The sequence below is a fragment of the Callorhinchus milii genome, unplaced genomic scaffold (genome assembly GCF_018977255.1).
Source record: "Callorhinchus milii isolate IMCB2004 unplaced genomic scaffold, IMCB_Cmil_1.0 Scaffold5, whole genome shotgun sequence".
Lineage (NCBI taxonomy): Eukaryota > Metazoa > Chordata > Chondrichthyes > Chimaeriformes > Callorhinchidae > Callorhinchus > Callorhinchus milii.
In genome coordinates, this window is record NW_024704746.1 from 22476379 (window position 1) to 22503685 (window position 27307).

Here is a 27307-nt window from a genome sequence, read left to right on the forward strand (position 1 = left end):
CTCCCTCCCTCCCCCATCTTCTCCCCTCCTCTCTCTCTCCCCCCCATATTTTCCCCTCTTCTCCTCTCCCTCCCCCATCTTCTCCCTCCTCCCTCCCTCCTCTCTCTCCCCCTCCTCCCCCTCCCTCCCTCCCTCCCCCCATCTTCTCCCTCCTCCTCCCTCCCTCCCCCCATCTTCTCCTCCTCCTCCCTCCCCCCTCTTAGTTTGTGACCATCCTTTCGAGGATGTTGTTTCTCCCACCAGTTGGGGACCTGGAGAATATATAATGGATTGACCACTATTTATTTCCTTTTACTTTGGGGGGGTGTGCGGTTAAAGGAGGTGTTCTCTCCCCCCCCTCTCCCCCCCTCTCTCCCTCTCTCTCTCTCTCTCTATATATATATATATATTACTGCTGTGTGTGTATTGGAGGAAACATGAAAAAATCTGTAACACACATCAGCTTCAAGAGCAAAAAGAAAAATCCCAAGCAGCCGGTACCGGCCCGAGCTGCTCGGACGGATGGACGCAAAGCCTTCGAGCAGGGGAGAGGGAAGGAACCGCAGAAGGAAAAGGTACAGGTGAGTTTGCGGACCCGGCCGTGGATTTTCAGCGATAGCTTTTAATTGCCCTTCGATTCGTTTCAGGCAACTTGTCCTTTTTTTTCCCCCCCAACCCCGCCTCTCTCTCTCTCTTTGGTGGAAAAGGGCAAATAAATGTAAGCGGGAACCCGGTCGCTAGTGGACATCGGGTGGGCCGGAGGGGGAAAAAAGTCGGTCGGGCAATCCACGGCCGTCCGCGTGGGACGCCGCTGCGCCGCGTTGCGCTCACGAGATGCGCAGTCGGTTCACGTGGCAGCGCGTTCTGTGAGGCGCTCGGAGGCGTCTCGAAGACGCGATCGATGCCTGTGTCAAATGCAAGGATTATTATTATTGTTGTTGTTGTTATTATTATTATTGTGATGGACGTGTCTTTTTTTTTTATTTTAAAAACAAAGTGACCGGCACGAAGTAAGGTTCAGTCGAACGCGTGGACTTTTAAACCCCAGTCCGCCTAACGATTGAGCAAACATCGTTGTGTTATGCGTGAGTTTTATGTGTGAGTTTTATACGGCCGGTTTTGACTTTAAAGGGTTGACTTTCAACCAGCAATTCATCACCCACGATGTCACAATGTCAGGCAGGCGTCTCGCACGGCAGTGCTGGGCAAACTATTTGAGACCCCAGTGAAAATGAGTACCATTGTTTATACAGTGTGATTGATTGCACTTCATGTATCGTAAGGGTTAAAAATCCATTCAAAAGTTAGTTATGTTGAAAAACAAATCACCTGCATGTCGCGTTTGCAATAATTGACTCTTGTGCTTTGTGTAAATCACCGGCCCGCGATACGTATCCTTCATCCGTGCAGCATTTCCGATTGATTTTAAAACCGAGTTATGTGGGATAATGTCTTCGAACCTGGTAGGTGGGAATTTCTCTTTTACCTCTGCGGCTGTCAAATGTAACTGAGCGTGTTCTACGCGTCTTTAGTAAAGCTAAACCGGGCACGGACGGCCGGTGTAGGTTGAGAGGAATAAAACTAGGAAAGAAAAGAGAAAAATCGTAAACGTCTCCCCTGAACAATATTTAAAAATATCTTACTATGTCAGGGAAAGACTTTGAAAGTGTGAAGGCCGCTTTAGATCAACTATTGGTTAATATGGGAAACGCGTAATTTGGGTCTCCGGCTGACTGATATAATAGCCAAATACTTGGTTATCAATTTGTACTTTGCGGAAGTACCTTTTCCCTTCTGGAAATAAGTCATGAAAGCATCCTCGGGGTTGGGGGGGTGGAGGGGGGAGGGGGGAGGGGGGAGGTAGGTTGGCTCTCCTTGGAGCAGAGCTCATTCCCGGGTGATGTGCTTGGTAATGGAATTGAGTCAATCCTCTGGCGCTCACAGTCGGCCAGTTCTTGCGCTGGGTCGGTCCACGGTACTGATGACGGCCGGTTCCTTTGCAGTACTCTCATGCACTCTCTGGGATCCCCAAGCCATGACCCTCACCCACTCGCATCTAACGCTCCCCGCAATTAAGGGTGCCTCCTTTTGGGGAGCGAGTGTGCATTCCAGTCCAGTTGCAGGGAAATTTCCATGTGTAGGCGACGTGCATATGTGGAACTTGGTCTGGTTAGGATACACTGAAACACGATGATGGGTTTAAGCGTGTGTGTCAAAGAACATCAGAAGAATTGAGAATTAATAAGAGTGGAGCCAAGGTCGCATGGTTACTTTTTAATGCAGCCACGTTTAAAATATTGCATTTGATGCACTGATTTCCAAGGTCTCCTTTCCTTTCCACATGCACAGCGGTGCAAGTTGACCAATGCTGAATTTAGATAGCAAGGCTATTTGATAACCGGTTCAAATCGATCCGAGTTTAGAAGCGGCTTGAGACTGCTAGTTCACTTTACAGTGTGGAAACCCAGCCAAACGTAAACTACTCAAATATGCACAAACCTGTCTGTACTGTGACACAGTTTCTGGGCAGAGAACTATCTTGATTGCTGGAGAACTGCTGCAATGCGATCTGATTGCTCATGCTGCATGCAACGCAGCGAGTTTGTAGACTACTACCGGTGTGGGGAATTCACCTTGTAGGAATTCCAGGCAGGGACGACAGAAGAAACAGTACCCAGGTTCTAAGTGGTGCCTTTTCTGACTTTGAACCTTCTCTATGCAGTGAAGGTACATAGAAACAGGAGGAGGTCATTCAGCCCCTCGAGCCGGTTCCGCCATTCTATAAAATCGTGGCTGAGCTGTACCTCAACTCCAATTACCCGCCTTTCCCCTTATCCCTTGATACCCGGACCTAGTTTCTAGGTCCGGGTATCTCTGGCTATCATATTGAATCCCTTTATTATTTTAAAAAGCTCAGTCAGATCACCCCTCAACCTTCTAAGCTCAAGGGAACAGAGACTGAGTTTATGGAACCTGTCCTCATAATTTAACCCTTTAGGCCCTGGTACCATTCTGGTGAGTCTCTATTTCCAATTTCTAAGCCACGTCGCATGGTTACCTCCAATTCCACGCGCTTTTATTTTTGCTGAATCTTGTGCGGAATCTTATCAAATGCCATCTGAGAGTCTACGTGGACAACATCCATAGAGACACTCTCTTATCCACCACCTTCGTGACCTCAAAAAATTCAATTGGATTTGTCAGATTGCCCATCTCTAGTTCCATTATTTTCTCCCATTGCCATTTTTTAAAAATTTGTATTAAATCCACTTAGCACTTCCCTTTGGCCTGTTTGTAGGTTCCCTTGTGCTGTTGGTATTTTGTCCTCTTCCTCTACTGTGAAATTGGAAGCAAAGTAATCATTCGACAAGCCTGCCATTTCCTTAGTGTACATTGTAGTCTCACCTACACCTGGCTTTAACTGGGCCCACATTTCCCTTTACCAGTCTCTTTCTCTTAATATATTTATATTAAAAAAAAAGTTTACTCTTGCCCTTGATATCAAATGCAAGTTTTATTTTCCCTCAACAACAAGAAGATTCCATTTATTGAGCGCCTTTCACGTCGGGAGGACGTCCCGAGGCGCTGTACAGTTGGGTCAGGACCCGAGCATTGGGGGGAAATGGTCAGGGTGAGGAGAGGGAAGGGAGGGAGCGAGGAGGGGGTAGAGAGTCGAGAGGCACAGTCAAATTCCCTTCCCTCATTACGCGCCTCGTATTACTTTCTTCGTAACCTCTTTGTTTGCTTCAGGCAATGCCCGAACTGCGTGACTCACCTGTTTGGGCAGGTTGACAGTTGGCAAATCACGTGGAGCGACACGCCCAGGGGGCAGCCATTGAGATAGATACCCGCCAGCGGTGGGAGGAACCGCTGATCCGCCACAACAGATCTGATCAGGATTGTTGTTGGAAGCATGTGCTAATCTCGTCGAGGTACTCGCTCACTCCTGACCAGGAGAGGACAGAGAATCGTGCCGCAGGGTGCGCTGCTTAACTTACCTAACTTGGGTCCAGTCCTTTCTGCGACTTCCTAACCCCCTGCCCCTCGAGAAGAGAAAAAAACAATAATAAATCTGTCATTTCAAATCCAGGACTGTCTGTGGGGACGCGGCTGCGCGCAGTTGACTCCCGTTTGTCGCCCGCAAATATGCAGTCAATTCGCTTTACAGTATATTGTGTGAAGCGCTTTGAGAGGGAGGGAGGGAGGGAGGGAGGGAATGTGGTGCCCATCACTGTCTGCCCTGTCACTCCTCGCCCTGAGGTGACTTCTCACCAGGGTTGGGGTTTGTTTGTTTTGCTGACGTCCCTCACCGTGACCAGGGTGTTGGAGTTGGCGGTGGGTGTTGAGAGAACCTCGGGGTGGACCCGGCGATGGACTTGGACCTCTGGAACGCCGTGGTGGCCGGCACGCCGGAACGCCAACAGAAGCTCCCAAATTTATCCAGAGAGGTAGCCGGCCACTCAGCGAGAGGTCTGGACTGCGGACAGGTGTCTTAGTCGTACAAATAGTGAACGTTAACGTAGGGATTCGCCGTTTGTTTCATGGCAAAGTGTTGGCATTCCAAAACCCGACAACCATTTGGGAATTGCCGGAATGCCCCAGGTCTGATTTTAACTTTCCTCAGTAATTGCCCGTTATCCACGATACTTAATCTCCGAGTTAGTTTGAAATGTGACAGGCGTGTGTGTACGTACGTGTGCGTGCGTGCGCGCGGCGCGCGTGTCCGTGTGCGTGTGCGGATGGATTCAGGCACTGACGTACATGTCAGTAACTAACCATCTAAAGGATTGACCTTCACCAAAGGTGGCGTTCACTGCCTGAAAAAGTACCCTGACACGTAAGGGAAAGAGGGAAAAGATGAAAGGTTAAACAAAATAACACAAGTTATTCATTCTCCGCATTTCGGGAAAGATATACAGTCGTTCCAACGTGAAATGTAATTTGCGTCTGCAGTATCGCACAATGCTCTCTGCAAAAAAGGCTGAAAGTCATTCACCTGAAGGTGCTGTTAGACTCACGTCGGTGCCTTTTGCGATGTGTGTTGTAATAATCCTTCCAAAAATAAAAAAACAATAATAAATTGGTGTGGGTCAATAAATGGGTCATTTTCAATCCACGGCGGCCTGTGGGACGCTGCTGTGCGCAGTTGGCTGCCCCGTTCTGCCCCCAAATATACGGTCAATTCACTTTACAGCATATTCTGTGAAGCGCTTTGAGACGTCGAGAAGACGTGAACAGCGCGATATCAAATGCAAGGATTATTATTATCTTGCAGCAGAGAAGCTGATGCTGAACAGCAGGACACATACTAACATAATTGTGATCTCTAGAGATAAGGTAAAGTCTCGATTTAAAATTCGTGAACAATATCAGTAATGTAAATCTACTCGCATTGCATACGAGAGGCTGTGGTCCTTCTACAAATACCTAAAATTAACTGGTTAAGCTGCAAAAACACATAATTCAAAACACTTGAGGTCTTGCAGCATTCCAGAAATAATTTAAATCCTGTAATTATGATATACCTTGCTATATGTTGAGGGTGGTGGCGGAGAGCTGGGATCGGGTATTGGGAATCAGCAGATGTATAGAAGCTAACTCAATGCTTGCAGATGATGTCGCCAAGGGACCAGCTCATTGATGAGGAATAGGAAAGAACCAAGGCTACTGCAGACGTGGTGCCAGACCACCCTGGTCTAGGCTGAAGCATGAGGAATGACCACTTAGGCAAGATACCAGAGAAGCAGCGTGTCTGTCTGCGTGTCCGCCAAGAACGCAGTGACCGATTGATGTAGAGACATGATTTATACATCATCGGAAAGGTCTTGCGTGGAGGAGTTTGATGGGCATGTTTTGGGGGGGGAGAATCTTGTATCGTTGATGAGCTGTATTAAAAGGGATAAAGATGCCTAAGAAGCGAAGATCAAGCCTTTCAAGGACAAATAAAAATGCCAGACGAAAGACAGAAGGCCAATTAAACGAAACTGGTTGCAAGCGTAGCTGCAGCGGGTACGGCCAGTCAAGTATAAAGCTGGAAACAGAATTTTTACATTGCACAAGATTCCTCTTCAACGTGGATGCGCAAATTGTAGTTTTCATGCTTCCGCCTCGCTCCCATCCCTCCAAAATAAATCTGCGGCAGAGCACACATTCCACTTGTGTAGATCAATGAAGAGCATTCTGCAACTTATCGGATGGGGCAAAGTTTGTTAGGAAATTCAATCTTTTTTTTTACATATGGAGATGAGGTCATCACAGGCTGCACCAAAAGAAAGAGTGGCTCAGTGGTTGTAATAAATGTATTTAGTATTGCAATCCATTGTTCAAGAAATTATAGACTTATACTGTATCTGGCAGAGTCATTTCCACGTGAACCAACTGTGGTCTTGAAGGATATCTTTAAAATGGTGAGAGCGGGTTTATGGCATTACCACAACAATAACAGCTTGCATTTATCTGGCGCCGTTCATTTGGGGTAGCATCTCAGAGAGCTTAACAACAGCAGAGCCTGACTCCGAGCCAGGGGGAGGGACGAGGTGACCGCGAGCACAGTCAAAGAGAAAGCAACCTCGTGTATTGCTGAGCTGTAGGTTTTTAATATTCTTCGTGATTTGAATTTGAAGATCTGAAGAGTCTAAAAGAGATTGTGATCTTTGCAAGCTGTTCAGCACCCTGCACGTTTAAGCAAATATTCTGCTGAAATGTGGTTTCGACAAGTTTGTCTATTAAATTAAGTTCTTCCTAAGCACAACCAGCAACAAATGTTAAAAAAAAACGAATTCAGATAACATGCCAAGACGTTTCACCACAAATCGGTGGCAAACATTTGCATTTCATTGCATCATTTTTTTGGATCAATCAGGTCAGGTCAGTCAATATTAATGGGTAACCATTGTCCAGCAAATAAACTCCAGGAAGGTCATGCAATTGACAGGGTATAAAATGGCTAATGCAAGACGAACGAGAGAGAGAGAGAGCTTCCAGTTCCACCAAAGCTGTAACAGGTGATAGATCTCCATTAATTAGAGTAAAGTTAACATAATATAGTCTATTTTCTGACTTTTGAATGCTCATTTTCATCATTGTATGCTATTGGTTCATTAATAACATTAACCAACTTCATGAAGTATGAAAATTCTGAATGAGGTGGTGAGTAATAGTGACATGGAATTTAATTGAGGGATTCAGATCTTCAGGAATAAATTGTACCTAGATGTGGATTTAAAGATGTAAATATATACAATGTAATTCACCACCGTGCATACTTGATCATTGTTTTTGTGTTCGCGATAAAAGAGAATAATGCAGATTTCACATGATGAAACCCGAGAAATTACTGTGGTGTAATTAGTACAGAAAAGTATTGCATGTTTCACATGAGGTTAATAAACTTGAGAAATGAGTCTACTGTTTGGATGATAGTAAAACAGAGCCTTATAATATTTTATAATATTTTTAGAATTGTATTCATGATAATTCAAGATGACACATGTGACTTGCTGTTAGCTGTATAGAGTAATTGCTAATTTATGTGCTTTTAGTGAATTGTGTTGTTATGTGAATCTGCATTTGGTAGATTAGTGTAATTAATTATATTATTATAAATATATAAATGAAATGTTGTACACTGTCCAGCGCCTTGGGACGTCCTCCTGACGTGAAAGGCGCTTTGCAAATGTAATCTTATTATTATGAGTGTAATCTGATCTCGTAGGCAAGCTTAATATGTATCTTATATCTACTATTCACATTATTTTACGTCATGTCTGAAGCTTACTATCTCTCACAAGCACATTGCAACCTATTAAAAAGTGCAATGTTTTTTTTATCTTTTTGATTCACATATTATTGCTCATCAATCTTAATAGAGTTGGGCTTCCTTAACAAACGTATTAAATTCCACGTACTAAAACAAAGTATTGGGAAAATTTGGCCACAGTTAGGAGGAAGCCCAGAGGCTGACACATTCTTGACTGGTTCTAGGAGAGCACTGTAAGGAGGCATATCAGGCACTTATGTCTTGGTTAGTTCCACACTTGGTGATCTTGCTGATGGGACACTGCACATTTTCACTGTAAAGTTACATTTTGGGCCAAGGCCAGAGGTTATGTACATTTACACAAACTTCACCATCTTATTCTTTAAACTGCACGACAATTACATAAAACGAATAGATTGGAATGATGCTTTGCTTACTTAGAGGGAGGCAATACCGTTTCACATCTATTCTGCTTTTCATTTGCAGGTTAGTTTGCACAATGGGCCCAATGATTGCGTATCTTGGTTTATCTGTTACGATGCTTTCACTGGCAGTTAATTGCCACTCGGATCGCTGTCTGGTAGGAAACAATCACAAGACGCTGCCCAGTCCCGAGCCAGGCATGCAAGCCTGTACAAAATATTCCCAATGTAAGTCAAAGCAATGAGGAGCAGAACAAGTGGAAAGTTTGGTGGTCAGCCATTTGCCTTGGGTGTGGGGGGGGGGGGGGCGGGGAGATCAAATTAGAGTGAAAATTGTCATGGATTGCTCTTGAGTTCTACATCGTAGTAAAATAGGATAGGGAAGGTCCCATAACTGACCTCTCAAATGGTGTTTGGGAGCTGGGGAAACCACTTGAGAGAGACAGAGAGAGAGGATAATGCCTTTGATCACCACATTCACACATTTAAAATGAGTTTTAGAAATTAGGGCCCCTATTAAAAATGCTCCATCCGGCCAATTCCCCCTGTTGCTATGAACAGCAGTCATTGTTTCATCAAAAACGAGATGCGTTTCTATTCAATAGAGAGGAAGAAAAAATTAAATGATGGCAAAGTTAAAATCGAGTTCCTTACAACAAGATTCCATTTTTTTTTTGTTCATTGCTTCCAGGGCGCGGCCCGTTCTTCTCTTGAAGCACTGTTGGAAACGACACAAAGGCAGTTAGTGACAGCCCTCCAGTATTAGAGTGGGTATTAAATCTTCAGTTCATTCCTCTACTTTGCAATGAATTGGAATTTTATCCATTCGTGACATTCCTATTTGATAGACAGATTACAATTGGGGTTTCCCTTACAGACTGTGTAAACCTCCCACCAATGTTTGAATGATTGTTGAACCTCTGACATTTTAGAGAAGGCGCACTTCCAGCCTTCTTTGCCCAGATTCTTTAACTTTCTTTTCTTTTAACAGCTTCATGCTGCTATGCTAACTATACACAACAACTGAATGTGTCTCCGTTGATCAAGGTGAATAACATGTACTGGAACACATGCGGCCAACTCAGCCCACAGTAAGGATACATACATCTCGTTATTTACAGAAAGCTGAATATCATTCCTAATGTACCCTTTTTAAGTTGCTTCAGTTCTGTCCTTTGGGTAGAACTGGTCACTCAAAGGGGCAGTGCTTTTGTCCTTTGAGAGAAACAATAGTACAATCATACGATTCAATTATACACACGTAGCAACACAGTGGCGTATTTTGATGTTTTTGTAATGTTGCGTTGCATTTGTATTCAAACAGCTGTTGTTTAAATCTCAATAAGCAAAGCGCAGTCAAAAATTACTAATTGATTACTTGATGTAATTTGTTTTTGATCATCTAAAATGTGCCATTACAGATGTGAGCAGTACTTAAAAAATGTGGATTGCTTCTATCACTGTTCACCCCACGCCTTCCATTGGGTCAATCCCAATAATTCTTATTCAATTATTGCTGTCCCGATTTGTCGAAGCTACTGTGATGACTGGTAAGTTTTTTTGTAAACTTCTTTTAGTTACGGACAATTTCAGCTCGAAGTTATTCTATATCTCCCATATTTTCCGAGGAGTTTTATCTTTTTTATTGTATGAAATTGGTTTGTCCTAAGAGAATAATGTAAAAACATGTCAACTTGTCAAAAATTCAGAACAGTGGGATCGAGGTCCTTCAGTACAGTAGACCTTATAGTGATGTGGTTTGAAGATATGCAAGGGAAGGGTGTTTAAAAATAATGCAACTTTTTACAACTTTATTTTCTGGTATACTTTGCACTCACCACAATGAAGGTACCACCAAGCTGGTGAATAGAACACTTCAGGATCAACTTTTTCCTCCTAATTGAACTTAATAAATTAAGAAATCGATCAATAAAATGCAATAGTTACAATTGTTATCGTTCAAACATTGTGGCATATGAATGCATACTTGTTTTCAACAGGTTTACAGCTTGTAAGAATGACCGAACCTGTGCGAGAAACTGGATTACTGATTGGGAATGGAATGAGCAGGGCAACAGATGCAAAAATGAATGTATTCCATTCCATCAGGTGAGGGCTGATGTTTCTACTGTACAGCTGATAACATCAGCTGGGTAGATATTTTAGCAGATAACCAGCCTTATTGAAAGGAAAGGGCTTGACACAATTAAACGTCTTGCATAATCATGGTTTACTGTAATAATAATAATCCTTAATAATCCTTGCATTTGATATAGCGCTTTTCACGTCGGGAGGACGTCCCAAAGCGCTTCACAGAACACACTGTAAAGTGAATTGACTGTATATTTGTGGGCGAACGCGGCAGCCAATTGCGCACAGCAATGTCCCACAAACAGTCGTAGATTGAAAATGACCAATTTAATTATTGTTTTTTTTGGTTTTTTGGAGGGATTATTATACTGTATCCTTTTTGCTGAGAAATGTACAACAGTTGTACTGCTGATATGATGCTAAGGGTGAACAGCTGATGACAGCCCAGCCCAGTAATCGGCAGGCTGAGGTATGGAGTGTTACTAGGGAGGAAGGGTGGAGGCTCATGCGAAGTATAAAACATGGACTAGTTGGACCAAATGGCCTGCTTTGGTGCTGCAGATTCTATATATGTAATTCTATGTGCGTAGGAGGGTCTGTTCCAATTTTCTCAGGTCAAATTCATTAAACGTATCTATTAATATATTTTTTGGCTCCCCTGATGAGTTTATTGAGTGAGTAGCAGAGACATACAGACTCCATCGGACTCCACTGTGCAGTTAGTTGATCTCAGCTGGGGTAGCAGAAGAGAAGGGAAGGTTATTTGCATTTCCCCAAGAGCCTCTGTTAATCATTAGTCGGATCCCTTACTGTAGGTGTTTTTTGTGGATGTCTGCTGAAGAGAGGTTCAGACTCAGCTAAGCCTGAATAACCTGCCTACACTGTCAATGGTCACACAGAAATATTAATATAATTTTCCTGCTGCTTTTCCCAACAATCTGAATAAATAGCAAATCTTACTTGTGAATCTTACCTCAAATTCAGTAGTAACAAATGAATTGCAGCAGTGGGAACCACAACAAATAGTTAGACAAACTTATCTCATGATACTGTTGTTTGTCTGAACAAAGTACTGTTTATATCTGCACCTTTGTCCTTCATTGGGTTCATATTAACTTTCAAAGGGTGACATCATTTGAACTGCTTGGTCCGTCATTCAATGCATTGTGCCATCTCTTGGATTCTTGACTCACGGCACGATGACCTGACTGGCAATGGAATGTCAGAATCACGCCGGCCCTCTGTGGCGGTCTCGGTAGTCCGGTTCCTGAGCCAGGCAGGTCTGCAGTATTCCAGGACACTGCTGATGACCGCACAGCCAGGGAGAGGGTGTGCATTTCATTCCAACAATCTATCTCTGAGATCTCCACGTGTGGGTGGGATGCACGGGAATCTCAGCCTGGACTCTTAAGCGTGCATGGTGATGGGTTTCCGCATTTGTGTCAAGACACCCGCCCGGCGAGCCCAAAAAAACTGCATGAAATCAAGGGATTGGTTTCAGTGAGCTCTTTGGCCCATTTAATAACAATAATAATAATCCTTGCGTTTGATATAGCGCTTTTCACATCTTCTAGATGTCTCAAAGCGCTTCACAGAATATACTGTACAGTGAATTGACGGTATATTTGTGGGTGAAACCAGCAGCCAGTTGCCCACAGCAGTGTCCCATAAACAGTCGTGGATTGAAATTACCAATTTATAATTGTTTTTTTCTTGAGGGATTATTATCAAGCGAGAGACCTGAGTTCAATTCCAGGCAGAGGGCGAAACCTTGGGCAAGTTTCCTTACTCCACACAGAGCCTAATAATAATCCCTCCAAAACTAAAAACAATAATAAATTGGTCATTTTCAATCTACGACTGTTTGTGGGACATTGCTGTGCGCAATTGGCTGCCGCGTTCGCCCACAAATATACAGTCAATTCACTTTACAGTGTGTTCTGTGAAGCGCTTTGGGACGTCCTCCCGACGTGAAAAGCGCTATATCAAATGCAAGGATTATTATTATTATTATTTTATCAGGTGTGTGGAGTAAGGAAACTTTCCCAAGGTTTCGCCCTGTCCGGAATTGAACCTAGGTCTCTCGCGTGCGAGGCAAGTGCTCTAACCACTGAGCTACAGGACTCCACATCCATTCAGAATATCTACCCTACTAACTTCCCATCACAGCATCAAGATGTTTTTTAAGAGACTCCAGTGTCCTAGGCTCAAGCATCCTTCCTAATATCTCACTTGATTTTTTTTGTGATCCAAGAACTTTCCTCAGAATCAAATATAGGTAGAAGATCACTACCGACTTTTGGGATAAGATAAAGTACCTTTTCTTAGTTCATGTTTTTTNAGTGAATTCCTATGGGCCTATACCTTACCAAGTTTATTATGACAATGGAAAATGCCAGTAGAAAAATTAAACGAGCAAAAAAGGGAAAATAGGCATCTAAACTCTAATAGAACTTGTCTCCTCGTGAATCTTACTGCAAATTCAGTGTTAACGAATAAATCTTTCAGGCGCCCACAGACATACTTTATAAAAGACCACATGCAAACTGCCCATTAACATGCACGTTGATTGTCTTTTGTGCAGATGTTTAAGGATGGAAAGGATCTCTGTGAAAGCATGTGGAGCCCATCATTCAACGTGAGCTCATCAAACTGTCATTGCCTGATGTTGGATGACAACAACGATGACATAATTGAACACCTGTTGACCCACGAAAGAGGAACAGCGACTCCGGCACAAGATGTGCACCAAGATGTCGACCGCAGCCCTTTCTGTCAGCAGAGATACAAAAAAATGCAGAAAAAGAAGATTAAGGCAATGAAGCAATGTAAGTGCTTAACTTATTTAATAAGTGTTATCAATGAAATACTGTATATTGCGGAGCCTATCTAGAAGACAGGTGGTGATCCTAGAGTGTGCTGGAGTTTAACCAACTAAAATGCAGAGCTTTCCATTTAGAGCATTCGCTACCCATTAGGGTTTTGTCTTGAAGGGATAACAGGGGTTTAGTGGGAAAGGTCCCGACTCCCGGTGATTGGCCTGCTCTTCCAAGTCCTGCCAATATGCCAAGCTGACTGGATTATCATCAGCAGTGACTTGGGAGTGCGGAGGAATATCCTGGCTCAGCTATTGAGACCAGAGCAGAGGATTGACTCAATTCCAACGTCCTGTTGGTGAGCACTTCTCCTTGCAGCCAACTCGGGTCCAAGGAGACCCTGTTTGCCTTCTCTTTTTTTCCTGGATTTTCCGGATTTCTTTTCTTTGTGTATCTTACCTGCTTGTAAGTTTCAGATGAGCGTTAACCATCTTTTTTTTTTTTTTTCATTCGCAGCTTCGTAACGCGTTCCAAGCAGCTTGCCAGAAGCGAGCGAGTTACTTCAAAACAAGTTAACGTCGCAATAAGGCGTGTTAAGGTCTAGAGAATTAATTTGCAACGCTGATGTACTTAATTTGACGCACATCTGGGTTGAGATACCACCTATTATTTCAAAGACCAATCCGTACACAACTTTGTACCGTCAATAATTTTCGGTGTATCTGAATTAAGCCGTGCGACTCCGCTCACGTGAAAGGTGCTATACAAATGCAAGTTGCTGCCGTAATTAAAATTGAAGACAAGAAGCCTTTTCTTCTCAATGAAATGGGGTTGTTGGCACGTTAACGTTCCAGTGGCCAGTCTGGCTCGCTCGGTAGCTCTCTCTCGCCTCTAACTCAGAGCGTTGCGAGTTCAAACCCCCACCTTACGACTTTTAAGACCTAATGCTGTGTGTCCTTCAACTGAGATGACTCCGGACTTAACATCTGTCGGTTCAAACGGATGTGAGCGATCCCTTGACCACTTGAAAAGAAAAAAGGGATTTTTTTTCTCCCCCCCAATGCCTTGGCAACGATCCACAGCTTATCCACAGTAAGCGGTTGTTAGTTGACGGGCGGATCCCTGTTTTTTTCGGGGGTGGGGAGTGGCGGGGTAATAGCCCCTTAGAAAATAATGATAGTTCGGTCCCTCAATCCACAGCCGTTTGTGCGGACACCGCCGTTCGCAATTGGCCGCCGCGTTGCGCCCACAGAAACAGGCGGTCACTACACTTTACGGTATATCCCGCGAAGCGCTTTGAGGCGCCTCGGGAGACCTGACGAGGAGCGGTGTCAAATGCCAGGGTTGCTGCTGTTGTTATTATTATTATTATTATTATTATTATTATTATAAAGCCAACAAAACACACGCCTGGATAGATTTTTTTTAAAAAAAGCAGCCCAATCGGGCGTGAAACCCGCCCGATTTGGGCGTGAAACCCGCCCAATCACCCGTTCCCCGCGGTGTTGCGGGTGGGGGGGGTTGGGTTCAAGTGGGCAAACAGCGCCACCCGCCGGGCGGTCGCGGGAGGACAAGCGGCGACGGCGACCTCTCACCCCGCGGCGGCCATTGCTCTGCCGGGGGGGGGGGGGGGCGGAGCGCCGAGTGTCGAGAGAGGGACGGACGATGAGCGCCATCGGCATCGGTCGAGGGAAGCGGCGGCGGTAGTGGACGGGCGGCGCTGCCGGTGACCGGAGAGTCGGGCGGGAGAGCGGGAGAGGAAGGCTCGAGGTGGTGGGAGGAGGAGTTGCGCGGCGGGCGGGATGGGCCTACGTTGCTAAGCAACCAGACCCTCCCCCTCCCTCCCCCGCTCCCTCTCTCTCACCCCGGCAATGGCCTCCCGTGTGTGCCCGGAGCCCGGGGCCCCGAGCCCGAGCCCGGCCCGGGGCGGGGAGCAGCCGGACCCGGGCCCGGGCCGCTGCTCGGACCGCCACGCTCGGGCCCTGTTGGCTCAGATCAACAGGATGCGGGGCCGCCGGGACCTGTGCGACGTGCGGCTGCGGGTCGGGCACGAGGTGTTCGAGGTGCACCGGCTGGTGCTGGCCGCCAGCAGCCCCTACTTCACCGTCCTGTTCGCCGGCGGCATGAGGGAGGCGGGCAGGGAGGCCGTGCACATCCACGGCGTGGGCCCCGCCATCTTCCAGCTGCTGCTGGAGTTCATCTACACAGGTGATGTGGAAAATAAACCCCCTCCTTCCCTCCTCCCTCCCCCCACCTTCCCACTCCTCCTTCCCTCTCCTTCCTCCCTCCACCTCCTCCATCCTCCCTCCCCCCACCTTCCCACTCCTCCTTCCCCTTCCCTCCTCCTCCCACCTTCCCCTCCTCCTCCCTCCCCCCACCTTCCCACTCCTCCTTCCCTCCCTCCACCCCCTTCCCTCCTCCTCCATCCTCCCCCACCTTCCCCCTCCCCCTTCCTCCCTCCACCTTCCCCCCCCACTCCTGCCTCCCCCTCCTCCCTCCACCCCCCTTCCCCCCTCCCTCCCCCTCCTCCATCTTCCTCCCTCCCCCCACCTTCCCCTACCCCTCCTCCTTCCTCCCTCCCTCCCCCCACCTTCCCCCTCCCCCCCCCCTTCCCCCCTCCCTCTTCCCAACTTATCATCATAAAATTATAATAATTTATAATACAGGACATACCGTAAAGTGGATGGACTGTGCCGTGCGTGGGCGAAACACGGCAGCGAATTGCGCTCAGCGGCGTCCCACAAACGGGGTCCTGTAGCTCAGTGGTTAGAGCACTCGCTTTGCAAGCGAGAGACCCGGGTTTGATTCCAGACAGGTCAGAGCGAAACCTTGGGCAAGTTTCCTTACTCCACACAGAGCCTAATAATAATCCCTCCAAAACAATGATAAATTGGTCATTTTCAATCTACGACTGTTTGTGGGACATTGCTGTGCGCAATTGGCTGCCGCGTTCGCCCACAAATATGCAGTCAATTCACTTTACAGTATATTCTGTGAAGCGCTTTGGGATGTCCTCCCGACGTGAAAAGCGCTATATCAAATGCGAGGATTATTATTATTATAAACGGTCGTTTTTGCGGTACACGGAAAACCGATTGATGTTTTCAGGCTTGCAAGCAAGTAATTAATCCTGCTGCGTACTCTTTTAAATGTACTTCCTTTTTCTTCACTCCGTGTCTAACAGGTGTAGTCAATGTGAACATAAACAATGTCCAGGAGTTGATACTGGCAGCTGACATGCTGCAGCTGACAGAGATTGTGAGCATATGCAGTGACTTTCTGAAAGGGCAGATTGACCCCTCAAACTGTATCGGAATCTATCAGTTCGCTGAACAAATCGCGTGCCACGAATTGATTGATTTCAGTGAAAACTACATTCAAGTCCACTTCCTGGAGGTCTGTAAAGCTGAGGAGTTTATGGGATTGGCCAAAGACCAGCTGGTTAAGGTCTTAAAAAGCGAAGAGCTTCAAATTGAGGATGAATACCAGGTTTTCATAGCAGCAATGGAATGGATTCATAAGGATATTGGTAAAAGGAAAAAGTATGTAGTTGAAGTGCTGGATCCTGTTCGATTTCCTCTACTATCTTCGCGGAGACTCTTCAAGTATATTGAAGGTACAGTACATCAATGACATCAGTGTCTAGCCAATCAGACGTCCTTTTGACGTGAAGGCCACTATATAAAATGTAAATTACATTGTAATCTTTTTTTAAAAAATTAATAATGTTCAATTGCCAAATCAATATATTTTATAACACAAAACCCTCGGGGTATGAGAAAACTCCAGTGCGTTTACAAGTAGCAGCTAGCCTGTGTTGATTCTGTAACTTTTCCTGTTCTGTTTGGTAATTTACAGCAAAATGTGATTTCTCCCTCCAGGTATCGCTGACTTTAGTCTGCGGGTTGCACTGCAGAAGTTGCTGGAGGAGTACAGGGAGGTCAGTAAACCTCAGAAAGAGACAAAGTTTTGTAAACTGCAGCCGGCATCCAAGATTCGACCTCGAAGGAAGGCCAGGAAGTACCTCTACGCTATAGGTTACTTTCACTGCAAATTTGACATACAAGTAAATGCAGTCGGGCAGCCCACCAAAACTGTCCCCAATAAACCACTGAGCGCTACCTCAGACTGATCAAATGCACGCGTCTTGTGACTCGGTCAGGACGACTTGTTGATGGTCTGAGACCAGAATGTCGGGTTCACTTAGGTTCTGTTAAGAATTGAGCACAGCACTAGGGAGTTAAAGACAACAATAGCACATTGCATTTATATTATACCTTTCACGTCAGAAGGCGCTGGACAATCAAGGGTTTACATCCAATCTGGGGGTTGCATGCAAGATATATATATTTTTTAAATTTATTTTTATGTATTTTTTAAGAAGCTCTTAAAATGAAGGAATCAAGGTCAGTTATTTGAAATGATAATAACCATCTTCCTCCTTCCATAACATTATCCTGAATAGCACAAACAACCTCTGCTATATCGCGTTACTCGTTGCTTCCAAGTTATGAGTTACACCATGTTAAATTAGACAGATTGAAAAGGAGGCTTAAAATATTCAGTTAATATGCTATTTAATTGCCTTTGTTCTCCTCTCCCGATGGTACAGACACAATCAGTGTATCTGCACCTCGTCAAAATAGCCAGTCTTGATGCATTAACCTAGCTATTGAATCTTGCAGCCTATTTGATTGCAAGGAGCTTCACAGTTAATTCAATCTTGTACTCATCCAATAGCTGAACACACACTTTCCAGGAGGTGTCATATGATAACAATGAGAAAAGAGAATTGTGGCAATTCCTTCCTTCCTCTTCTCTCCTCTTCCTGGGGCACTGAGGCCAATTGTAACTCTACTTCCATACAACTGAAATTGGCTAACTGCGCTGAGATTGAAGCTTGATTTTGAAGCTTCACATTGGGGGATAGTTTTATCAACTGAGCATTAAAGGCATTGTGTTCTCATTTTATGACCAGGTGGGTACACTCGGCTTCAGGGTGGTCGTTGGAGTGATAGCAGAACTCTCAGCTGCGTAGAACGCTTTGACTCATTCAGTCAGTACTGGACCACAGTGTCATCCATCCACCAGGCTCGAAGTGGAATGGGTGTTGCTGTCCTCGAGGGGATGATCTACGTGATAGGTGGTGCGTATGTGGTTCCTTGGTCCCTATTGTACCAACATTATCTCCTGTAAAAACTGATTCCATCCCCATTGTTAAATTTTTTATAATAATCCTTGCATTTGACATCTTTGAGACGTTTCAAAGCGCAACACAGAATATACTGTAAAATGAATTAACTATATATTGTGTGGGTGAAATACGTTAAATTAATTTTTCAACATCTTATAGTATAATATAGATCAGTTCTTTTTTTCCCCATTCTCATAATTTTTCAAATGATTTATGAAATTCTCCACTCAGACAATGAACACAAAAAGCACTTCCGTTAAAGAGTGTGTAATAATTTGTACAACAGCTTGCATTTATTAGTGCCCTCCCGCAGAATAGAATCTTGAGGCACTGAACAGTTTGTGTTTATTTCTGTACTTTAGTTTTCTGGGCAAACTTTGATTGCTTCACAGGAAGCAATTATGTCAAAATTATTTTGTGAAGAGTTCACAAATTAAATGTATAAATCAAATAGTTATTGGAGTGTAATCATTATTATATATTATATTTTTGCTGATCATATGTTACTCATAAAAAGTTATCCAATATTTATCCAATATGCAGAAAATGCAGGCTGATTTAGGCCTTCTGCTTAAGCTGGAGAAGAAATATGAAGTACAGATTTAAGTATTTCTAACCATTGACTTTGAATTTGTTGCTCAGAACCATGATTCTAGTTTTAGGGAGAAAAATCTCTTTGGATTTTAGAAAAAATTTCCTGTGGGTTGGATTTATCTTGTTCAGGCAATGAGCTGGATTGGAGATGAGAAAGATGGGAGAATATGGCTAATTAGCTAACAAATCAAATTACAGTTCATGCATTATTTCAGCAATACCTCCGTCACGTATTGAAATTTAAGAAACAACAGGTTTGTGTATGAATTATTCACAGAGACTTGTACTGGCTTGCTTTTAATTCTAGACTCAGGTTGCCAGATTAATTTTACATAAAAAGAATATACCCAACAAAACAGGAAAATTATTTATTAAATCTGACTAATCAAAATTGTTCAAAGCTGACAACAAATACCCATTGAGCATTGTCTGCTTTACAGTTAATTTATTTTGAGATGTACTTTGATAAGCTTAAGGATAAATGTTTCTGTATGGAAGCACACAAAAATGACAGTTTATTTCAACGATCTTTTTTTAAGGGGAAAGCGATTCCATGATCTTTGACTGTGCGGAGCGCTATGATCCAGTTATTAAACAATGGGCAGCTGTGGCATCCATGAATTCGCCACGATGTGGACTGGGTGTGTGTGCTTGTCATGGTGCTATTTATGCTCTGGGTAGGTGTCGCAATCACATGCCTTTTCATATTCTACGATTCTGTATTAGACGCTTGAAGGTAAAGACTATTGAAAGGATATGGGAAGCGAGCAAGTGAGTGAGATTAGACTGGCTAATGTGGAGAGAAACACCAGTGGGCTGAAATTCTGGTCAATGTTACATGTATCACCTTTGACCATGTATGATTATGATAGGGAAAATCCCTCTATCGCCTGACCACGCCACAGCACTCTGTGTATCGCTTACCGAAATTTCTGTCCATTTCTGTGCTTTACCAGAAGCAGTGGTTAATCTATTGAGTCTCTGGGGAAAGTAATGATCTTACTGATTTAGTGTTTGATGGTTATTTGAGTAGCACAGCAGGGTTGGATTCACATTGTTTTAGCATCACCTACGTGTGTACTAACATTTTATTAGGTTGGAGCTGTGTGAATAAGGCTTTGAGAAAACTGCTCTGAATCCCCAAGTTTGTTGTGTCTGTTTACCGTTTACAGGGGGTTGGATTGGGGCAGACATCGGGAAGACAATGGAAAGGTTTGACCCGTCTGATAATAAGTGGGAAGTTGTTGGAAACATGGTCGTTCCTCGGTACTTCTTTGGCTGTTGTGAAATGCAAGGTATGCAGCTGATACCACTTTGTGGCTTAGCAATTTTTATCTCGTCACCAACACTATCGGTCACCTTGATTCGTCACACTCTGGGGCTATTCAGATTGCTACCAGCAGATGTCATTGTGATAGCCGTGCTGATAGGGCAAACCCGACATCGAATATATACTATACTTTAATTCATTTGGATTGATGATTTATACAAAAAGAACAGATGTTGACTTAATTACTGTTAAACGTTACTAAATCAGGAACGAATTGTCACTGGGCAACACAGTTTTACAAGCAATATCAAGTTGTTAAACAATTTTTTCTCTTGAGGTTTGCTCTCTTTGAACTTTCAGCCCAGAACCTAAATGTAGAGTGTTTATTTTGGTTGTACTCCGCACTGGAATATCTGTTGCTGACACTCAGTAAGGGTTCCTTTAGTCAGCTTGGTCACTTTCCCTCCTGCCTTGTTTATTCTCAAATGAGCATGAAGGCAAACTTAACAAACCAGCATCTTCCAAATTATTAAAGCAGTCTGCGTTGGTACTTTATGTAATATTCTGCTCCATCTGTTGTCACTTTTAAATATAAAGCTGCTGATTGTTGCAAGATGGCTTTAAAGCTGTAATTATGCTGAAATAGTACACTTTAAATGAAACTGCTCCTGTCACTCTGACTACTGGACTCTTCATTTAGAAAGAGTCGTACCAAAAGTCAGAATTCTTCTGGCAATGTTATGTTCCATAACATTTTTCAGGACAAGATTCAGCATGTGATGCTACGTCATCTCTCTGTGTCTTCTCATAAAATGAGAAACGTTTTCGGCAATTCAGAAATCATAGCAAACTGCAGTGTTTTGAAATCTCATAATTCTTCTGCCACTGAGATTTGAAAGCCTAAGTAGCTTTACGGAGACTGTTTGTTTTCATATCCATGTAAGTCAGAAATTGCCATTTTGTTACAGGTCTAATTTATGTTGTTGGAGGATTGAGTGACACAGGGTCAGAACTCCATTCAGCAGAAATGTTTGATCCCATCACAAAGCGCTGGATGGCACTGGATGATATGAAAACAAAAAGAGCTTATGTTGGAGTAGCTACCCTCAATGATTGTATTTATGCTGTTGGCGGTTGGAATGAGACACAGAATGCTCTACGAACAGCAGAGAAGTATTCGCTGCAAGAGGTGGGTGCAACTTTGGGCAACCTCTGACTTGCTGTCCATTTCCTTGAATCAAATTGAAGGGAGATGTCACTGAGGAGTAAGATCTACACCTCCGAGGTGACGTAAGGTGTGAGATATTGTTGGGTGTACCTGCGTGGTTTGTAATCTCTGATTACTCTTTTTGTCAATTTCTTTTCTGTCTTTTCTTTCCTCTCCCATCTTTCCAGGAGAAGTGGTTTGAAGTTTCACCAATGAAGATGGCAAGAGCAGGGGTTTCTGTCATAGCTGTTAATGGCCTCCTATATGCAGTGGGTGGTCGAACGTCAGGCAGGGATTCATCTGCTCCTGTGACACTGGACTCCGTTGAAGTGTACGATCCTCATACCGACACATGGATGGAGATTGGAAATATGATAACTAGCCGCTGTGATGGTGGAGTAGCAGTGCTTTAGCCCCTTCAAGACGACCCATCTCGGTTTTATCAATAAGGCCCCTGCATGGAGGAAATCTCTGTGTCATTTTGCACTTTTGGGACCTCTTTTCAATGTGATAAAGGACATTTTCATGAGTTGAGACAGTTGGGCTCGAGGTAAGTTTTAGTAACCATGGATTAAAGTGGCCTGACCATTGACTGATTTTGCAAAGACACACACACATCACACACACACACACAAACCATTGTGTACAATTGTGTATCATTCTGCAAAATGGAGAGATGTAATACTTAAAACAAATGTTTTGAAAATTTCAAAAGCTGATTCCAAACCAGTAAGTTCTCAAGTTGACCCAATGGATTGTTATCTGTGTTAATAACAAAGATTTTAAAACCTTGCGGGAAAATCTGAATATCAAATAATTGATTCTTGAACTTTTGCTTCATCAAAGTGCAATTGGAAAGAGAAGACTGGAGTCATGCAGTATTTGTACAAGAGCTCAATTTATAAAGTCAGCCTTCTGATATGTTTTGGTTAAGTCTTTATTGAATACTAGGTGTGAATGTTTTTAATCCAAGTATGCATAGAGACCGAGCTGAACAAATGCCTTTTTCTAAGTGCTCTCCAGACTCTCACTATTTGTAGAGGTGTTTTGGGTGTTAATTTATCATTTTAGCATTAAGCACATACAATTATGTCAGCAATATGAACTTATTGAACAGCATTTTATTTACATTCTGAAGTGGGTTATGTATTCATAGTTTAGTGGTTAGAGCGCTCGCCTCGCAAGCGAGAGGGCCTGGGGTCAATTTCTGGCAGAGCAAAACGTTCCTTATTCCTCCATGCGCCTCTTGTTTACCTAGCAGTAAGTAGGAACCCGGTTGTTAGTCAATTGCTAGATTGCTGTTCTGGGGTAATAATCCCTTCAAAAACAAATAATAATTTGGCCACTCAATCCACGACTGTTTGTGGGATACCGCTGTGCGCAATCGGCTGCAAGTTTCACCCACAAAGTATAGTCAATTAATTTTACAGTATATTTTGTGATGTGCTGTGAGAAGAAGATGTAATAAAGCGCTATATCAAATGCAAGGATTATTATTATATCTATTGGTGGGTTGTTTTGTAAAATGTTTTGCTTTATGTATATACAACATAAGGTGAGGCTGCTTTTTTTTATTTGAGGTGTAAGATGTATATGTTGTCACATAATCTGGGAGCCTTTACATTTTCTAATTTATGAGACTATGGTTTCTAACTAATAATTACTTGAATGTTTCTTGCTGTGTATTGACAAACTTGAAGTGAAAGTTTCTGGCATTTAGCTTAGTGACTTTTTCTATTAGATTTGTGACAATTTTTAATTGCTACTTTCAGGGAAGATAATTCTGCCTTTTCAGCTGTTGTGTTGTGTTAATTGTGTACGATTGCATACCCAATGGATGTACTTCAATCTTTCTCAAAGGATAAACATGGCAACAGTTTACTATCTATATGAATGTGGCATTTATTGACTGACATTTCAATGAGACCAGTGTAATTCCTCCTATTTCCTATTGCAATGCTTCATTTGAACAGACTAGAATCTAAATTCACATCAGGTAAATAGAATTATCCTGTCACTGACACTTTTTAGATTGCGAGAATAGACATTTCTAACAGCTGAACACCTAAAACATTTGAATCCACAATACACAACTTCCTTCTCTTCCTGGGTACGGTTCAACAGCTGTAGAGACCATCACAGCAAGGGTCCATCGTTCGTGTAAACCCAGATGGTGAATGTCAGCAGGTGCATTACTGCCAAGGTCAGTCCCAGCCTTATTGAATGTCCATTTATGCATAGTTTCCAGCAGGAGTAATGTGAGAGTGTGAATTCTCGGTGAGGACTCAGCCTTGGTGTGCTCTTGTTTGGCAACATCTGAAGTCTGCTTCAGGATAATAATAATAATAATACTTGCATTTGATATGACCTCAATTACCAAATCAACAATTAAAATGATTTATAAGAACGCTATTAAATCCTTTAATGGACGATGGGAAGACTTTGCCTGGGTTCCCATTTCTTGCTAAACTTGGTCATTTTTNCTTATTAAGTTCCTCGAAAGGGTCTGGAGGAGTCGGCCTAGTACAGTATAGCTGGACCCTCATAAAATTGCACTGCAAAAACCACACGTCTGAGGATTAAATGTCTCCCTTATGTCCTTGCTGCAGGATTAGGAGGGGCAAGGCAGCAGCATGTGTAAAGTATGAAATCCTTATGGAAATACACCTCTGGAGGGGAAAGGTAATCAATAGATAATCAATATCTTTGATTTAATTACAGCCCTCGTATTATTCTACACACATTTACAATTGTTTCCCCAATCCTTTTACCAAGATTTTTGTTCCTATTGAGTGGGGAAAATTCATTAGTCAAGTGTTGTTCTTAGGTCAGCAAATCCATCGCATCTTGGATTGGTCTTTTAAGATGCTGATGAGGATGTAACATTACAGAAAGTGATAGAAACTGAAATAATCCAATTATCACTTTTATTTCCCCCTTTGCCTCACCCTCAAAACTTTTGTATATAAAATAAAGCTAAAGTTTGACAAGACATTTCAAAGGTTTAGACCTCAACATTTGCTTTTACTTTTCATGTTACAAAGAGTGAATTTGTTGATCACGAATTCAATATTTGAGTCCTCTATTTCACTGATTAAAGACTTTTTTCACTTTACTATCTCCAAATCCTGAATAAACATTAAGTGTGCAAGACCCTCTTAATTTTATTTTTCGTTTGAAATAATTAAGTTTTAAAAAAAAACCTCTGTTGTACCTAGTTTGAATCATAATTAGAAATTTTGATTTCCTTTGTCATTTGACTTTAGTCTTTTCTCGGGATACGCACTTTTGATCATCATTGTGGCAACCAAGGAGAATGTTGCCACCACAGTCAGTATTGTTCTCAAAGCTTTGAACCAAGAGGGATAACTTGGGAGTAAGGACAAATCGTAGTGCAGTGCTACTCCCAGACCCATGATCACCATAACAGCGGATTCAGTGAGGTTATTAAAGACTAGAGCTATCCAGGCGAGGAGGGGGAGAATCACACTATTCCCCAAATTCAACCAGTCGGGTTTTGCGGGGCTGTTTTCTGGAACTGCAAATCCCCATCGAATTCCTCCAAGGAAAGAAAGTATGGATGCTCCGTATGTTATTTGGGCAAAAGCTACTTCGGGGAAGTACGTCTCGGTTACGGCCATTATCAGAGGAGCTGCTATAAAAGGAATTAATCCAGCACAGCCCAGATAGATGGCGGGTTTTGGTGTGCTCTTTATCTCTTTAAAATCGTATCTCATTAAGTCTAATTCTCGATTCTCTGGTTCTTCTTTAGTTTTCCTTTTCTGAAAGGACTCGTGAAAAAGCTGAGTTTGGTTCCAACATACTGTGGATCTTTGCTTGTGAATTTGGAAATACTTGCTCGTTGTCAGTGAGACGATTTTCTTTGATGAAAAAGAATGGTAAATACCGATGGTGTTTGAATTGCCTTGCAACTGTAATAATTTCTGAACCTAGAGTTTTAAAAAAAAGAAATGGATGAAAGTATGGTCCCATATATGGTACATTACACAACCAGATCACAACCACGTGCGCACAACCAGATCTGTTTCCTAGTACTGTAGCATAAAGGCACATGTTTAAACATTCAAACCCGTCTTCAACAACCACTCAGAGGACTGGGCCAAAGTGGCCTTCATAAAAGGGTGGTCTCTGAATAAAGGTTTGTTGGTGTGTGAACCATGCTGTTCCAGGATGATTGTGAGAACAGGTTTGACTACACTTATACTGTGGAAAAAGAGTCCTATAGAGAACGTGCTATAATAATAATAATCCTTGCATTTGATATAGCGCTTTTCATGTCGGGAGGACATCCAAAAGCGCTTCACAGAACACACTGTAAAGTGAATTGACTGTATATTTGTGGGCGAACGCGGCAGCCAATTGCGCACAGCAACGTCCCACAAACAGTCATATGGATTGAAAATGACCAATTTATTATTGTTTTTGGTTTTGGAGGGATTATTGTTAGGCTCTGTGTGCCAGAAGGAGAAGGGCTGACATACTGTGGTACTATAGTATAACAACTGATGGAAGACTGATTTGGTTAGTAATTTGTACTTTGTGTGGTGTGATGACCAATTATTCATACTGTTTGCATATCTACAATAGGACCGGTCACCATTTAATGCTGATAATTGGGTCTGCTGGATTTTCAAAGAAAGCCCTGCTCCAGGTTGATAATTACAAAAGTATATGGAATATATACATAAAACCGGTTATTCCTTTTATAGTAGCATTGATCCAGTTCAATTAATTTAACTACTTTGCAGAACCGATGCTTATTTCTGCTAATGCGATATTTTACCCGAAAAGGTATCGTTCTGCACAGTCCCCACCTTGGCAGCTGTTGGAAAAAATCTTCTCGTCACAAAGGAAAACATCTTAAGGGCAGGACACCTACAAGAAAAAAAATAAGGGGAGCAGTGCTGAGGGGCAGTGCGGTCGCTGAGGGGCAGTGCTGAGGGGCAGTGCTGAGGGGCAGTGCGGTTGCTGAGGGGCAGTGCTGAGGGGCAGTGCGGTTGCTGAGGGGCAGTGCGGTTGCTGAGGGGCAGTGCTGAGGGGCAGTGCGGTTGCTGAGGGGCAGTGCTGAGGGGCAGTGCGGTTGCTGAGGGGCAGTGCTGAGGGGCAGTGCGGTTGCTGAGGGGCAGTGCTGAGGGGCAGTGCGGTTGCTGAGGGGCAGTGCTGAGGGGCAGTGCGGTTGCTGAGGGGCAGTGCGGTTGCTGAGGGGCAGTGCTGAGGGGCAGTGCGGTTGCTGAGGGGCAGTGCGGTTGCTGAGGGGCAGTGCTGAGGGGCAGTGCGGTTGCTGAGGGGCAGTGCTGAGGGGCAGTGCGGTTGCTGAGGGGCAGTGCTGAGGGGCAGTGCTGAGGGGCAGTGCTGAGGGGCAGTGCTGAGGGGCAGTGCTGAGGGGCAGTGCGGTTGCTGAGGGGCAGTGCTGAGGGACAGTGCTGAGGGGCAGTGCGGTTGCTGAGGGGCAGTGCTGAGGGGCAGTGCGGTTTTGGGGTAAATGTAAAACGGCGGAAATCAAAACGTAAAGAGTGAAATTGAAGAAAAACCGAACCTGTGATCCGCTGAGTGACGTCACCGCCCGCCGGGTCCCTCGGATTCGGGTCCGGGTGGCGCGCTGGTCCCCCGTCACTTGGTTCCGGACTGTCTTCCCCCGTCACTTGGTTCCGGCCCCTATTGGAAGGGAAGAGAGCAGCCGCACTCCCCACAGTGGAGCCTGTGACCCTGTGACCCAACTCGGATCATTTTCAGTTAAACACAAAACAACTGCGAATGTTTAACTGAATCAGAACTGCATTTTGCTAATGTGAATTTGCTGTGACCTATGGAGGGGAATAATAATAGGGAAGAACAGTTGTTATCATGTCAGCATTCTTCACAGACTGTGTCGATATGTGTCCTGTTACGGACTCCGCCAGAGGTGCCATCGACCTGTTCAGGGGGACTTGAAAGATCCAATGGCGCTCTTCGAA

General features: G+C 43.8%; 3 protein-coding genes across 5 annotated transcripts; 2 read left to right on the forward strand and 1 right to left on the reverse strand.

The window, feature by feature from the left end:
* Positions 1 to 6906: 6906 nt before the first annotated feature.
* On the forward strand, positions 6907 to 13873 carry LOC103182766 (riboflavin-binding protein-like). Of its 3 annotated transcripts, none has more exons than XM_007899877.2 (7): positions 6907 to 6983; positions 8225 to 8388; positions 9152 to 9251; positions 9582 to 9710; positions 10161 to 10269; positions 12836 to 13079; positions 13584 to 13873. In XM_007899877.2, exons 1-7 carry the CDS (start codon positions 6922 to 6924, stop codon positions 13589 to 13591), a joined length of 816 nt encoding a protein of 271 aa, XP_007898068.2. In that variant the 5' UTR covers positions 6907 to 6921; the 3' UTR covers positions 13592 to 13873.
* Positions 13874 to 14938: 1065 nt separating this feature from the next.
* On the forward strand, positions 14939 to 23144 carry LOC103182765 (intracisternal A particle-promoted polypeptide). Its single transcript, XM_042335002.1, has 8 exons — positions 14939 to 15275; positions 16252 to 16683; positions 16949 to 17104; positions 18046 to 18213; positions 19395 to 19532; positions 20028 to 20150; positions 21094 to 21314; positions 21521 to 23144. The coding sequence occupies exons 1-8, from the start codon at positions 14939 to 14941 to the stop codon at positions 21743 to 21745; spliced, it is 1800 nt and encodes a 599-aa protein (XP_042190936.1). The 3' UTR covers positions 21746 to 23144.
* A 65-nt stretch (positions 23145 to 23209) lies between these two features.
* Positions 23210 to 26942, reverse strand: tmem69 (transmembrane protein 69). The gene is made up of 3 exons (XM_007899875.2): positions 26890 to 26942; positions 26168 to 26228; positions 23210 to 25282 (listed from the first exon to the last, which is right to left on the reverse strand). Exons 2-3 carry the CDS (start codon positions 26210 to 26212, stop codon positions 24563 to 24565), a joined length of 765 nt encoding a protein of 254 aa, XP_007898066.1. The 5' UTR covers positions 26213 to 26228; positions 26890 to 26942; the 3' UTR covers positions 23210 to 24562.
* Between the last annotated feature and the right edge of the window lie 365 nt (positions 26943 to 27307).